Source organism: Chelon labrosus (genome assembly GCF_963514085.1).
Source record: "Chelon labrosus genome assembly, chromosome: 6".
In the NCBI taxonomy this organism is placed as follows: Eukaryota; Metazoa; Chordata; class Actinopteri; order Mugiliformes; family Mugilidae; genus Chelon; species Chelon labrosus.
In genome coordinates, this window is record NC_140342.1 from 3149183 (window position 1) to 3162516 (window position 13334).

Sequence of the window (13334 nt, forward strand, 5' to 3'; positions counted from 1 at the left end):
CATTCAGGTCCTTTGTTCCTGTACAGAGCCATTTGTTAAGGCGTTCCCATTAACTTTTCTTAGGTCTGTTACAGAGCCGACTGGTTTCCTGGGGTTGCTTATCCAGTTTTACAAGTTAACCAGTCCATATATCGCTCAGTATTCTACGTCTATAGTGTAAGTGTACAGTGGGTACAGAAAGTATTCAGACCCTCTTAAAAATTTCCACTCTCTGTTATATTGCAGCCATTTTCTAAGACCATTTAAGCTCATTTTTTTCCTCATCAATGTTCATACAGCACCCCATATTGACAGAAAAACACAAATCAATTTTGCAAATTTATTAAAGAACAAAAACTGCAATATCATATGGTCGCAAGAAGCACCCTTTTAAGGTAATACCGCCAAGAGTCTTCTTGGGAATGATGCAACAAGTTTTTCACATCTGGATTTGGGGATCCTCTGCCATTCCTCCTTGCAGATCCTCTCAAGTTCTGTCAGGTTGGATGGTGAATGTTGGTGGACAGCCATTTTCAGGTCTCTCCAGAGATGCTCAATTGGGTTTAAGTTAGGGCTCTGGCTGTGCCCTCAAGAACAGTCACAGAGTTGTTCCGAAACCACTCCATTATTTTAGCAATGTGCTTAGGGTCTTGTCTTGTTAGAATGTGAACCTTCAGCCCAGTCTGAGGTCCTGAGCACTCTGGAAAAGGTTTTCGTCCAGGATATCGCTGTACTTGCCTGCATTCATCTTTCGTTCAACTGCAACCAGTCGTCCTGTCCCTGCAGTTGAAAAACACTCCCACGGCATGATGCTGCCACCACAATGCTTCACCGCTAAGATTGTATTGGGCAGGTGATGAGCAGTGCCTAGTTTTCTCCACACATACCACTTGGGATTGAGGCCAAAAAGTTCAATCTTGGTCTCATCAGACCAGAGAATTTTATTTCTCATAGTTTGGGAGTCCTTCATGTGTCTTGCACTGAGGACAGGCCACTTTGCCATAAAGCCCCGATTGGTGGAGGGCTGCAGTGATGGATGGCTTTCTAGAACTTTCTCCCATTTCCCCACTGCATCTCTGGAGCTCAGCCACAGTGACCTTTGGGTTCTTCTTTACCTCTCTCACCAAGGCTTTTCTCAGTTTGATCACTTTGCCCTAGGAGTTCTGGTTGTCCCAGACGTCTTCTATTTAAGGATTATGGAGGCCGTTGTGCTCTTAGGAACCTGAAGTGCAGCAGAAATTATTTTGAATCCTTGGCCAGATCTGTGCCTCGCCACAATTCTGTCTCTGAGCTCTTCGGACAGTTCCCTCAACCTCGTGATTCTCATTTGCTCTGACATCCACTGTGAGCTGTAAGATCTTATATAGACAGGTGTGTGCCTTTCCTAATCAGGTCCAATCAATTTAATTAAACACAGCTGGACTCCAATGAAGGTGTAGATCAGATGAAATGGACAGCACCTGAGTTAAATTATGACTTATGGTCATGTGATATTTCAGTTTTTTTTTGTTTTTTTTTAATGAATTTGCAAAAGTTAGTAAAGAAATGTAATATGCAAGACTGACATGATGGTTGTCGGGGACAAGGTTTTAGAGTTATATTAATGAAAAGGGAAAATTATGGAAAATATTCACAAACTATTTGCAATCAACTTACCATGAAGACACCACTGACTGTTCAGCTGTGGCGTGTTCTGCACACAGTGCTGAGAGTAATGCAGACAAAGGAGTCAGAGTGTGGTCTGCTGAACCGGTTTTATGAAGATATATTTGATATCCAGTATACACTAATGCCAACATATGTATGATATGATAAAGCCACACAGACTGGTAAAACTGGGTTGTTATTTATTTTCCCCAAGTTTGCATAGTCTCCAAGATGAAAACAAGGGTGCAGTTTTTACAGTAAGGCAATAAGACAGCATAGCATCACATGTCTAACTCATATAGTAAAAGGGCAAAAGTCCCCAAAGTACAACAATTAACAATAAGGAAAGCTAAAGTGAGAAGGTTTGGGCCTTCGAAGTAAAAGGAATATATTCTATAAACATTACTGCTGGTGATGTGAAGGACCTGCTCAACAAGAGGGTGTTTAACAAGTCAAAAGCGTTGTGCAGGAAGAAGGTGGAGCAAGCTTCAAAGAGTGTAGTAGCCTAATATATACAGTCAATGGTGGTAGCACAGTCGGATATGTTATGAGAGAAAACCAGTTCAACACCCCCCCCCCCCCCATCCCCCACACTGAACCCAAAAGTTTACCATAAACACTGCACTTGTTATTTAATGTTTATTGACATCAATTGATATTTTTAAGAAATCCACATTTTCCACAAAGAAAACATTTATACTGGTATTTACCATTGACTGTATATAAATTTAATTTATTATTTTCTTTATACAGTCAATGGTATTTACTCTTCAGTTTTTTTTAACGCAAGTATTTTTTTTAAATGCAAACCTTTATTAAGAATTTGAAAAAGTACAGACAATCAGAAGCAGACAAGTGGGATGATATAAAAATAATAAAAATATACTATATTAAAATAAAATAAATAATACATGTAATCAAACATATAACTAAAATAACTAAAAAACTAAATCAGGCACTTATCTTGGGGTAAGTGAAAATGAATTTTCTAAGCAAATCAATGTCAAATCACTTTTCTTGTTTGTCATTAATTTTAAGGTGTCTATATAAACGTTAAATTCTTTTATAAAGACATTAAAGTTAGGGAGGGATTTAGAGAACCTCATCTTGTGGAGTATTTACCTACTCTTCAGTCTTACCGGAAATGAGCTATTCTGACGACTACAGCGATAACCCGGAAGAGAAGGGAGCAGCTTTGACCTCTGCGTTGTGTACGTACTACGTAGAGAGGAAGAATGAACAGAGATGCGATTGTTCTGCTGTGCCGTCGACACCACTGAACACTTGGCTCGTTTCGACCAGTTAACAGCGAGAGTAAATATCAGTGGAGGCGTTCCAGTAACGGAATGTCGTTGCACACAGAAAAGACAGTGGGTCATTCAGTGAGTTTTGTCCGGCAGGCGTCGGACGACGCTAAACGGCCGACCAACTGATCGAAACTGGCCAGTGTCTGTGGGTGTGTTATTTGACAGCTTCAGTTTAGCTGCGTCTTGGCTTGCACTCCAGGTGTAAAGCAGCACGGTAACGTTTTTTGGGACCTCTCGGCGGCGGAGATAGCCACGTCATCTTTCTTACATCTGCCTGTCAGGGCACACGGCCAGTACTCTTGTGGTCTTCCATTTAGTTTTTATTTTCTGACCAAAAATACAAACAAACTAGAGAGTCTCCTTGTCTCTATGGCCCCAATGGGTATTCGACTGTCGCCGCTCGGTGTGGCGGTGTTCTGCCTCCTTGGTCTCGGTGTCATCTACCACCTGTATGCCGGGGTCATCTCCAACCGCATTGCTTCTTTCAGGTAAGACTCTCATGTCAGTACTGTTAATGGTATCTCTTGGCATGACCTCTCACAGTAATTGTGTCTGCCAGATGGTGACAGTGAAGCTAAAACTTCAAGACAATTCCTCAAATGTGTTTTAAACAATTCATTTAGAAGAGAGAACCCCAAATCGTAAGGTAGCCGTGTTGACCACCCTTCCCAGGTCATACTTCTTCCTTTAGTTTCTGAAGATAGTTCTTGGTTCTAATGTATTTCGATTTGTTGTTCCACGTCTTATCACAATCCTCTGTGATGGTGTTGCATCATGGTAACAGTCTAAGTACCTAAAACATTTGCACAGTAAATGGTGACACCCTGGGACACAAGTTAAGAAAAAAATGTCATACAACCCGCTGGAGCTAGCCTCGCTGCAGCTTGAACAATCCTGCAAGCATGTTAAATATTTGATGTTATTCCTATTGTTATCTCTTAAGTCAAGACAGTCCCATCGCAAGCGGCCAACTTTAATTACCCGTGTACACACCTTGCATTACAATGCGTCTCCACTTGCGTCCTGAACCAACAGTTGAGATCTTATCTAAGTTTTGCACTCTGTATGCAAACAGTCAGACAGTGCGCAGTGGTGCTCATTAGAATATTGTAACGGCAGCTTTTTGTAAGTAATCCCTACAGCTACGTCAGAACCGCAAAAAGGTGTTTGTTGTGTGTGCATCGTGACTTGGGGATATGATACATATTTTGGACCAAACTGCGAAGTCTCTCTCACTGAAATCACATGAGAGAAGTTATGGTATTGCTCTATGCTTTGGCGTCAGTTATTTTAGAGACCGGCACAAATGACATATTAAACCATTTGCATTGTAATTTCACGCCATGGTGTTTTAAGCAGCGACAGAAAAATCTTAATAAGGGTAAACAAAGACATCGACGATTGATCAGCAAATATGTAACTTAACTCCATTTCATCTCGTTGTGTTTGTTGATGACAGAATAGTGTTCTCACGTTCCTTTTCAAACTCTGCTTATGTAAAAGCACCCTTACTGAGTAGGTGGTTTTTAATGATAAATGGCTTGTATTTATACAGTGCTTTTCTATCTATTGGTAATGTGACCCAGGGCGCATTGTGAGCTCTACTAAAGGAATGCAGTCAAATGTGTCCCAGACCCCCTCCTGATGTGCTCTAAGATCGGATCACTTAAATGTATCCTCAGTGCGTCCTGGGTGTGTTCACACCTGTACTTTAAGCTGGCAACTTGTGACCTGATCGCGAATTTGAATGCAAAGTCTAAACTGAGTCATAGTGTTGAATATTTGTATTTGTTCACACTGCTGCTGACTACAATTGATTATTAAACTCTCACTTTTGAAAGAGTGCTTGTATCGATGCAGGTGAAATATTATTTGTATTAAATAAAAATGGGGAGGTTTAAAAAATAATACAATAGAAGCTATATAAGGTCCTCTGCTAATCTGAAAGAATCACCATTGCTTGAGTGTCACCTGTGAGAAAATACAGAATCCTTGTAATTGTCTGACATATCACATTTAATGAAGATACTGACTGTGAGCACAGATATCAGGGAAAATGAAAATCTTCTCGTTCCAGCCCAAAAGCTAATGAGGCTAAAATAGTTTCGCCAGGTTTGCAGTGAAAACTGGTTAAAGCTCTTTTGACCAGAGGCTAATAAATCATTATTCTGTGATGTTGCGCAGACCGAAGAGAAAGGTGGATCTGAGGGACCTGCTGGCTGTGTCTGTGGAAGCTGCAGTACTAGGAGGCAAAGAGGTATGACATAGCCTGTGTTACACAAGTTATCAAACAAATGTAAAGTCTTTCGTTAAGTGAGAACAATTATCAAGTGATTCACTACAATACCTTTTGTTACTACACACTAAATGTTTGATATACTAGAGCTAAAGGGCATGATTGTCTGTTGATTATTTCTTGATTGACAAACTTTAATGCTGATTTTCAAAATGAAGGGTCATTTCACCCAAACCGCAAAAAACTAATTTTCTCTCTGGCCCTTATTTACCATCCCTTTTGTCAAAACCTTACTTTAGTTGTGAAAATCACTTTCAGTTTAATTAAAATGCAATATTATTTTGACCACAGTCAAGTCAAGAAAACAGTCAGAAAAGACATTTGCCACATTACATTGTTTCAGCTGGTTGAAGTATTTTATTTTTCCTCCTTAGGTGAAAAAGGTGCGTGATGAAAATGGACTGAAGGAGAAGTCAAAGGGAAAAACAAAAGAGGGAGCCAATGAGCTTCTGACTATGGGCGACCTGCAGTCTCATAGAAAGATGTTTAACCTACTAAGAAACACGTTCCCTGACGTCACGGTGAGCACAACCACGGCAGCTCTATAGGTTTCTTTTACTTTAGCTGCTGTTTTCATACACTCTTGCAGTCAGTTCACATCTCTTATGGAATCTCCAGTAATGTTATGAGTTTGATAGCTGAAAGATCCCAACCATAACCAGTTTCACTGATCTGAGAGAGTTCAGACGCAAACTATAAAGTATCTTGACCTAAAAAACTAGTCAAAAAAAGACAAAATCAAAGACTTCACTGATGTTGTTCCATTTAGATTTGAGTCAGAGTTCTCATAGTTTAAAATGTGCCTGATACACAGCACATGTAATTCTTTCTTCACATGTTTGGTTTCAGGTGTTCAGTGAGGAGCATGACAACACGGTGGATAAAGAAGTAACCTGGAGCCACGACATTCCAGCTGACATACTGGACAAGATTGAGGGGGGGAAGGACATTTCTCCTGAGAGCGTCACCGTGTGGATTGATCCTCTCGATGCAACACAAGAATATACAGGTGTGCATATTGCTGAAATTTAGCCATCTTATGTGTTCATGACATATTGGAGAACATTATGTGCAGCTGTCAGTGAGACAGTGGCGCTCCTCTTAGAGGAAAAAAAGCTTGGTTTTCTTCAGAGATAGAAGCACACTGTATACCAAGTGTAGGATTCTTTTCAAAATTAAGAAAGCATAATTGGATTAAGGAAGTTTTAGAGTTGTGCGTCTGTTTGTTCTGTCCAGTTAATCTAATATACAACTGGAAGCAGCCAGGTAAAGCTACAGTTTACTCTGCTGGCCCTTGTGCCATTTCATTAGACATGCACCACTGTTTCTTTTGGCTAAAGCAAAATAAGACAAATGTTTGGGTATACTAACATACACAGAATTCAACCATCTGTGATAACAACACGAGGATGTGGTGTTGCTACAGGTAGTGGTGAGACATGAAATGCAATGAAAGGCTGATTGTGATGTTGCCTGACATTATTTCATACGTAACACGCAAAGACTATGCTCTTTCTGCTCTTGCGTGTCAGTAAATAACTCTTCAGAGCAGCAGGTACCTGTAGTCTGTCATTCAAAATGGAAACCAGAAGAGCTACTATTCGTTTGGAGGCTTGTAGCTAGGAACAGCTACAAGTAGTAAGTTATTGTTCAGATAAGATGAAGACGTACAACTTTTATGTGCTCTTTAAACTTTAAACTTTGTTATTTACTTTTGTCACTTCGGGCGTTGGTTCTCTAAGCTGACCAACCAATCATAGAAAGCTTTCTGCTGCCAAATCAACGCGCTGAATTGGCTGAGAAGCTGCTGAAAGCAGTCCAGCTTGGGCCACAGGTGCTCACTGACTGAGACTTTCCTTGCTGACGTGTACCTGTTTAATGGACTTGCCAGGACCAGGATTCCAATGTGTCCTTGCAAACACTTCTTAAGTCTCTACTTCCCTGTAGTTTACCTTAGTGATTCACAAACAAATCATCATGTAAAGTATGTAAAGTATTACTTATTAGGATTAACCACACAGAGTCACAATATGCACAGATGAATATTTCCACACTGACACTTGCCTATTTGCGCATCTCCGTCTCCACAGAGAACCTGGTGCAGTATGTGACCACTATGGTGTGTGTGGCTGTAGGTGGTAAACCACTGATTGGGGTCATACACCAGCCATTCACTGGGTTCACTGGTAGGTTTATGTGCTTCCACAATTTAATCATTTTACTTTTTTTGCATTTTATTTACATACAGTCTGTCTTTTGCTTTCAGCACATGCTGAACAGTGAGCTCATGTTTTCGTCAGATATATTTTTTGTCCTTTCTTCAAGGTGGTTAAGGTGTTGGTTGTCAAAGTAAAACACATTAAATGTCTTTCTTTCTTCCCTTTGCCTCTGTCCCCCCGTCCTTCAGCCTGGGCGTTTGTAGGTCAGGCATCAAATATGCGATCCCGGTCATCCTACAGCGTCAACCCTGCAACAGTGATTGTATCACGTACCCATGCTGGAAAAGTTAAAAATTATATTCGGGATGCTCTTGGAAACAACACAAAAATCATAGCAGCAGGTGGAGCAGGTGAGTATTCTTTTTACCTTTGTGTTAATATAGTGATCTTGCAAATGAAGCTCAGAGGCTAAAAATAACTTTTCATGTTTATATTTTCTACATGTTTTTGTTTCCTGCTCTTTTTCTTTCTTTGGCGTTTTGATTTTGTTTTTACCTTTTTGTGTATATCTTATCTATAATGAGTTATTTTTATGCTTCTGCACTGGCTGCAGCCGTGGGTGGGGGCATTCTGTTGTAGGTGGTATTCATCAGTCCATGCATACATACATCATGATGATATTCTAAGGAGCACCCCTGAGGGGATTTCTTCAAATCTGGCACAAATGTTCAATTGGGCTCAAGGATAAACTGATTAGAATTTAGTGGTTGAAGGTCACTGTGGCCTCACAACATTTTGAGCATTAATTTATAAGTTGAAATGGTAATTATAGAAAGGTCAAGACTCCAACAACACTTGTAGTGTATGGAACAACTTTATTAGACTGATTCATTTTAAATTTCAAATTTCAAAATTTAACTCAGATATCTAATAGGATAAAGGGGATTGGATTTTACATCCAAAAAGTCAAAGTTCAGGTTCACTGGGATATCAGAATGTTCTGTAAAATTACTTTTAATACCTCGCTTAAAAGTCTACATACACCAATCAGGCATAACATTATGACCACTTCCCCCCCTTGTGCCTCCAAAACAGTTGTGACTCATCAGAGAATGGACATGGGCCTTCTGAGGGCGTCCTGTGGTGTCTGGCAACAGAATGTTGTTAGTGGGGGCCTTTGGGTCCTATGGGTTGAGGGGAGGGGCCTCTGTGGATCATCCCACAGATACTTGATCAGTTTGGGATCTAGTGAATTTGGAGGCCAGGTCAACACCTTGTGCTGTTCTTCATGTTTTTTTAGTTGTTCATAAAGCATTTTTGTGTGTGTGTCTGTGTCAGGCTGCATCCTGCTGGGGATGGCTGCTGCCATCAAGGAGTGTCATTGCTATGGGGTGGGGGTGCCTGGTCTGGTCTAGGTGGGTGCTACATGTCTAAGTAACATCCACATGAATGCCAGGTCCAAAAGCTTTCCAGCAGAACACTGGATTGTCACAAGATGGTCAATGTTATTTACTTCTCGTCAGTGGTTTTAATGTTGTGGCTGATCAGTGTATATATTGATCTGGGAAAACTTTTAAGAGTCTCTTAAAGTTAGATTATAATTGTAAAACCCAAAAATGTTGAGTAGAGGGGTGTTTTAAGTGGAACCATTGTCACTGTTGATGATGTTTAATGAGAGTGTTATAAATATATTCAGTGATCTACTTTTAATTCACGAACTGATAATGTATTTCCATTCTTACATTTTACAGTCATATGTTTGTAACTTCATGACTACATTTGCATGAGTTTTGAGAAAATGAAGTCAGCATTTTCCACACAGAGAGAAACTCAGTTGCACAGAATCTGTGGCTTTGTTCTGTGGTTTTATGAAAATTTGTTGAACTGAAGATAATTAGAAAACATGCTAAAAGAAAATTTAGATTATATTTAGAAGAGGTGCCTAGGCACCTCCTGGCCTTTTATCTGAACATTTACCTTCTTCATTATGTGAGTCTGGACAAACATTTTTGTTAAGTGCAACTAGGCTGGTTGGTGTGGGCAAACAACCATGAGGCAGTAATTCCAGTTTTTGTTAGCTTGTTAAATATTGTAACTTACTGTAGAACCACTGTTTGACAATGGGGCATCAATCCGGGGCTTTACAGAAGTAAAACCTTCTAAAAGGATGAAAGGAGCCCTTTTCCAAAGGTCTAAAATGGTACTGAGACACACTGAATGAGGGTTATGCCTTTATAAAGAACAGAAGAGGGACTTCAACAAAGGATTATTTCAACAAATAATAAGGCAGTGCTGTGCCAACAATTTTAATATGACATAACCTCTTTGTAAAGCATCAAAGAAGTCTATGCAGTTTTTTGGAGGATGTGCGAGAGGCAACCATATCAGTCATATCAGCAGTGGTCTAATTTTGTGTGTTTCTCTCTTAGGATATAAGGTACTGTCACTTTTGGAGATGCCTTCAACTGAAGCAGGCTCAGTGGAGCAGGCAGATGTTTACGTCCACACCACCATTATTAAGAAATGGGACATCTGCGCTGGTGCAGCAGTACTGAATGCAATGGGTAATGTAGCAACTGTTGTTTTTCATTTTTTAGTTTCCTTCTCTTAGTTTTAAATTCTGATTTTCCTCTTGATTAAACCCCTTTTGGAAAGCTGCGCTTTATTTGCTGGAATACATTTCGGTGCGTTTGACCTAATTACATTTCTGCATCAGTCACATTTAAAATTGAAAAGCTGAGTAATTAATTTAGCGTTAAACACTCATCTGAGCTGTGCCTTCATTTCAGGCTAGTGAGAAGGATAAAGACAAACACAGAATTCTCCACACATCATCAAACAAAACCCAGTGCTTCAAAATGTATTAAATATTACACCCAATTGTATTATTCTATTTTTAATGAACTTGTCTTTATTTATTATATGCCTGTAGGAGGCCACATGACGACTCTGAAGGGAGAAGACATTGACTACAGTGGTACTCCAATCAACCAAGGAGGACTGGTGGCCACTGTGGGTTTGGATCATAAGGCCTTACTGGAGAGACTGCCAACCAAGGACCTCACCAAGCAATGAAAGACACAAACGCAGAGCCATTGGTAGTTTGGTGTGGTTGTGGCAAGGGCGGCGTGTGCCAGCTCTTTTCTGTAACTGAGTGGGCTGTAAATAATCAGACCTGCACGAGTTCATCATCGTGGGACACCAAACATCTATCATTCTGATCGATAGGAGTCATTATCACCTGCATGGGCCTCTGAGCAGGACTGTGGAACCAACACAGCTGCCACCAGAAACTGCAATGGCTGGCACAATGGCTCTGAATACACACTCCCATGCACGCATACACATTTTGCAGCTTGGAGAAACAGTACATCTTCCTCTTCTCCGGCGTTCAGACTAATGGATGCAGCAAACTCTGGACAACAATGGCCTTCACTGTCACTGAGGACAGCGTCAAGGCTCTAATGTGAAATATTAAACTAAGAAGCACAATGCTGAATATTATAGTGAACCATCCTTAGTCTCCCATTTCTTACATGATATGAAACACAATAAGTGACACAAATTATTGCAGAGAGGCATGGTAGCAGAAACATCAACATGTCTTTATCTCAGTTAGTGAATCAACCAGCCATCATTATTTGAGACTGTGTAGAAACTTGGCTTCACGGGAAATCTCTGGGGCCTAAATAACCACTGCAATATGGCGTTAATAGCCACCTGATTGCATTTTATCATCAAACCAACTCTTCACCAACACACCAACTCATTTAGTGCATTTCAACTTTGGACTGATGATGACTACTGGCACTAAGTAGTGTAAACTTCTAGTCTTGGCATACTCTGTTGACCTTGCTGACACCTGAGATGTGGACGTGTCAAACTTTGGGTTGCAACTTCAAAATTAAGGAAACCTTTTCATCAAACACTAAAATATTTTCCCCCATTTTTCAAAGCAGTCCTGTGACTGTGTACTGAACAAAAAACTCCTTACATTACAATGAATGTCAAGGTGATTGAAGTCATAAGCAGGTTTCCATCCTGGCCACTACAGCATCACCTCCTTTCCAGTGTAAATGTGTTGGGTCAGATTTTTGCATTCCTTAGTGAATTAAGCAGGGGATCATTTTTAGGTTATTGTGGTACCAGACTACAGACTGGACAGCTCAGATCAACGAATGAATACCCATGCTATATGTACAGTCTCAATCATGATTTTAAAACTATTAGAGAAGAAAACAAACATTTGTGTTTCACTTGAGTCATGTCATCTGCATTAAATGAAGATTATATATTCCAGAGGATTTGTACTTGACAAATCTGGAATTAAAAAAAACCTTCTCCCCATTCCCAAACCAGTTCTGCTCCTGAATAAACTACAGTGCACTGGCCATACCTGGAAAGTTGAGTGATGCAGCCCTGATACCAGTTATATTTTCTGAACTTGCATGGTTTTCAACTTTGATTAACATTTGATCCTCTAACACTGAAAATGTCTCGACGAACCTTTATTTCTGTCGGTTTTTACTGTATGTCTTTCTGTACTGCACCATAACTGGGCCAGTCTGTGCTGACACCTCTACAGCCAATGAAGTTGGATTTTACCGTTGCTGTGAAACAATGTTTGATTGTGGGAAAATACAAACTCATGTCAGTGTCTTTGAGAAGATACACTTGCAAGTGACCTGTTTCATGCTCAGTTTGCCTCCACACTCTTTGTGTGACCTTTGTTACTTTATTAAGATTAAAAACTACTGTTATGGAAATTGTCATTTAATAAGGATTGAGTATACACCAGACGCTGGTGGTAAGGTGTGTAACAGAGTACAGTCTGTAGAGGTTCTCCGCTGAGCACAGAGCAGAAGACCGCTTTAAAGTAACATATCAGTTATACAAGGTCGCTGAGTGCACACAGAAAATGGGTGGATATTAAGAAATCATCGGATCCTGGGACTGGCTGTTGGCACAAAATGAACTGGAGCGAAGATTGTATAACAAGTATGTCAGAGTTCAGAGTGCTGTAAACATAAAATTACCATAAAAACTCCGCGATCTCCCACAGGCTGAGGATACAAGCTATATAATGACGAAGGGAAGCTGTTAGGAGGTCTGGACAGAGGGGTGTGAACGTTAAAATGGAAAATGACATTATGTCTCATAGTCTGAGCTGTTACATCAGTAAGTTTGGGCCTTTGTGTGCCAAGTTCTGTTTTATGACTTGAGTGTTTCATCTTCACAAATGTAATTACCCGTGTGCCAGGATGGGTAACTAAAAGGTGGTAGAGAAGGAAGTGGGAAGCAAGTGGTGAAATTTAAGGTGTGATGTGCCATGTTGTTAAAATGGTGTGGGCTGAGGGTTGGTCAGTTGGATAGTCAGGTTCTTGTTCAGCCACTGTGTGAATCATTCATCCTGCTTCTGTGAATTCTCCAATAAAACATCCTGTGCATGATTGTATGGGCTGTGTTTGTTTTGGTCTTTTTGCAGACGGCATGGGAGGTGACTTTGCAAGACACCAATGTGTAAATATGAAGTCACGAAACTGGCACTGGTTAAAAACATGTAATAACATGCAAACAAAGTGGCAAGGAAAATAACAAGATATAACAAAACACTTTATAAAATGTTGATTTTTATTTTTATTTATTTATTTGCCATAAAAGGAATCCCTTTATTCCACACATGAGTATATGCATTAATTTACTTCATTTGTAATCTTAACCAGTGCAATTTGATCAATGCAAATTCATACATTCATATATATACAGTAAGGCATCCTTCAGTATGCAGCTGAAATCGCTTGAAGGGGTGAACTGAGGAAGCCCCCGGAAGGCAGCAGGACCCGACATGGTGTGTCCACGGCTCCTGAAGACCTGCGCTGCTGAACTCGGGGAGCCGCTACAACGTGTCTTCAACCTGAGCCTGCAACTCGGGAGAGTGCCCACCCT

The 13334-nt window shown here is 40.3% G+C and overlaps 1 protein-coding gene across 2 annotated transcripts; it reads left to right on the top strand.

Moving 5' to 3' along the window:
- Positions 1-2721: 2721 nt before the first annotated feature.
- On the top strand, positions 2722-12993 carry bpnt2 (3'(2'), 5'-bisphosphate nucleotidase 2). Of its 2 annotated transcripts, XM_084545975.1 has the most exons (8): positions 2722-3421; positions 5118-5190; positions 5604-5750; positions 6079-6238; positions 7320-7415; positions 7637-7798; positions 9818-9952; positions 10321-12993. In XM_084545975.1, the coding sequence occupies exons 1-8, from the start codon at positions 3303-3305 to the stop codon at positions 10461-10463; spliced, it is 1035 nt and encodes a 344-aa protein (XP_084402101.1). In that variant the 5' UTR covers positions 2722-3302; the 3' UTR covers positions 10464-12993. The 2 variants fall into 2 exon arrangements, with proteins under 2 accessions (XP_084402101.1, XP_084402102.1); XM_084545976.1 differs by lacking the exon at positions 7320-7415.
- The last annotated feature ends 341 nt before the right edge of the window (positions 12994-13334 follow it).

Bases quoted from the DNA above. Each gene is read 5' to 3' on its own strand.
- bpnt2 (XM_084545975.1), top strand. From the start codon at position 3,303: ATGGCCCCAATGGGTATTCGACTGTCGCCGCTCGGTGTGGCGGTGTTC. The intron at 5,751-6,078 runs GTGAGCACAACC...GTTTGGTTTCAG, and splicing joins ACACGTTCCCTGACGTCACG to GTGTTCAGTGAGGAGCATGA. The intron at 7,799-9,817 runs GTGAGTATTCTT...TTTCTCTCTTAG, and splicing joins CATAGCAGCAGGTGGAGCAG to GATATAAGGTACTGTCACTT.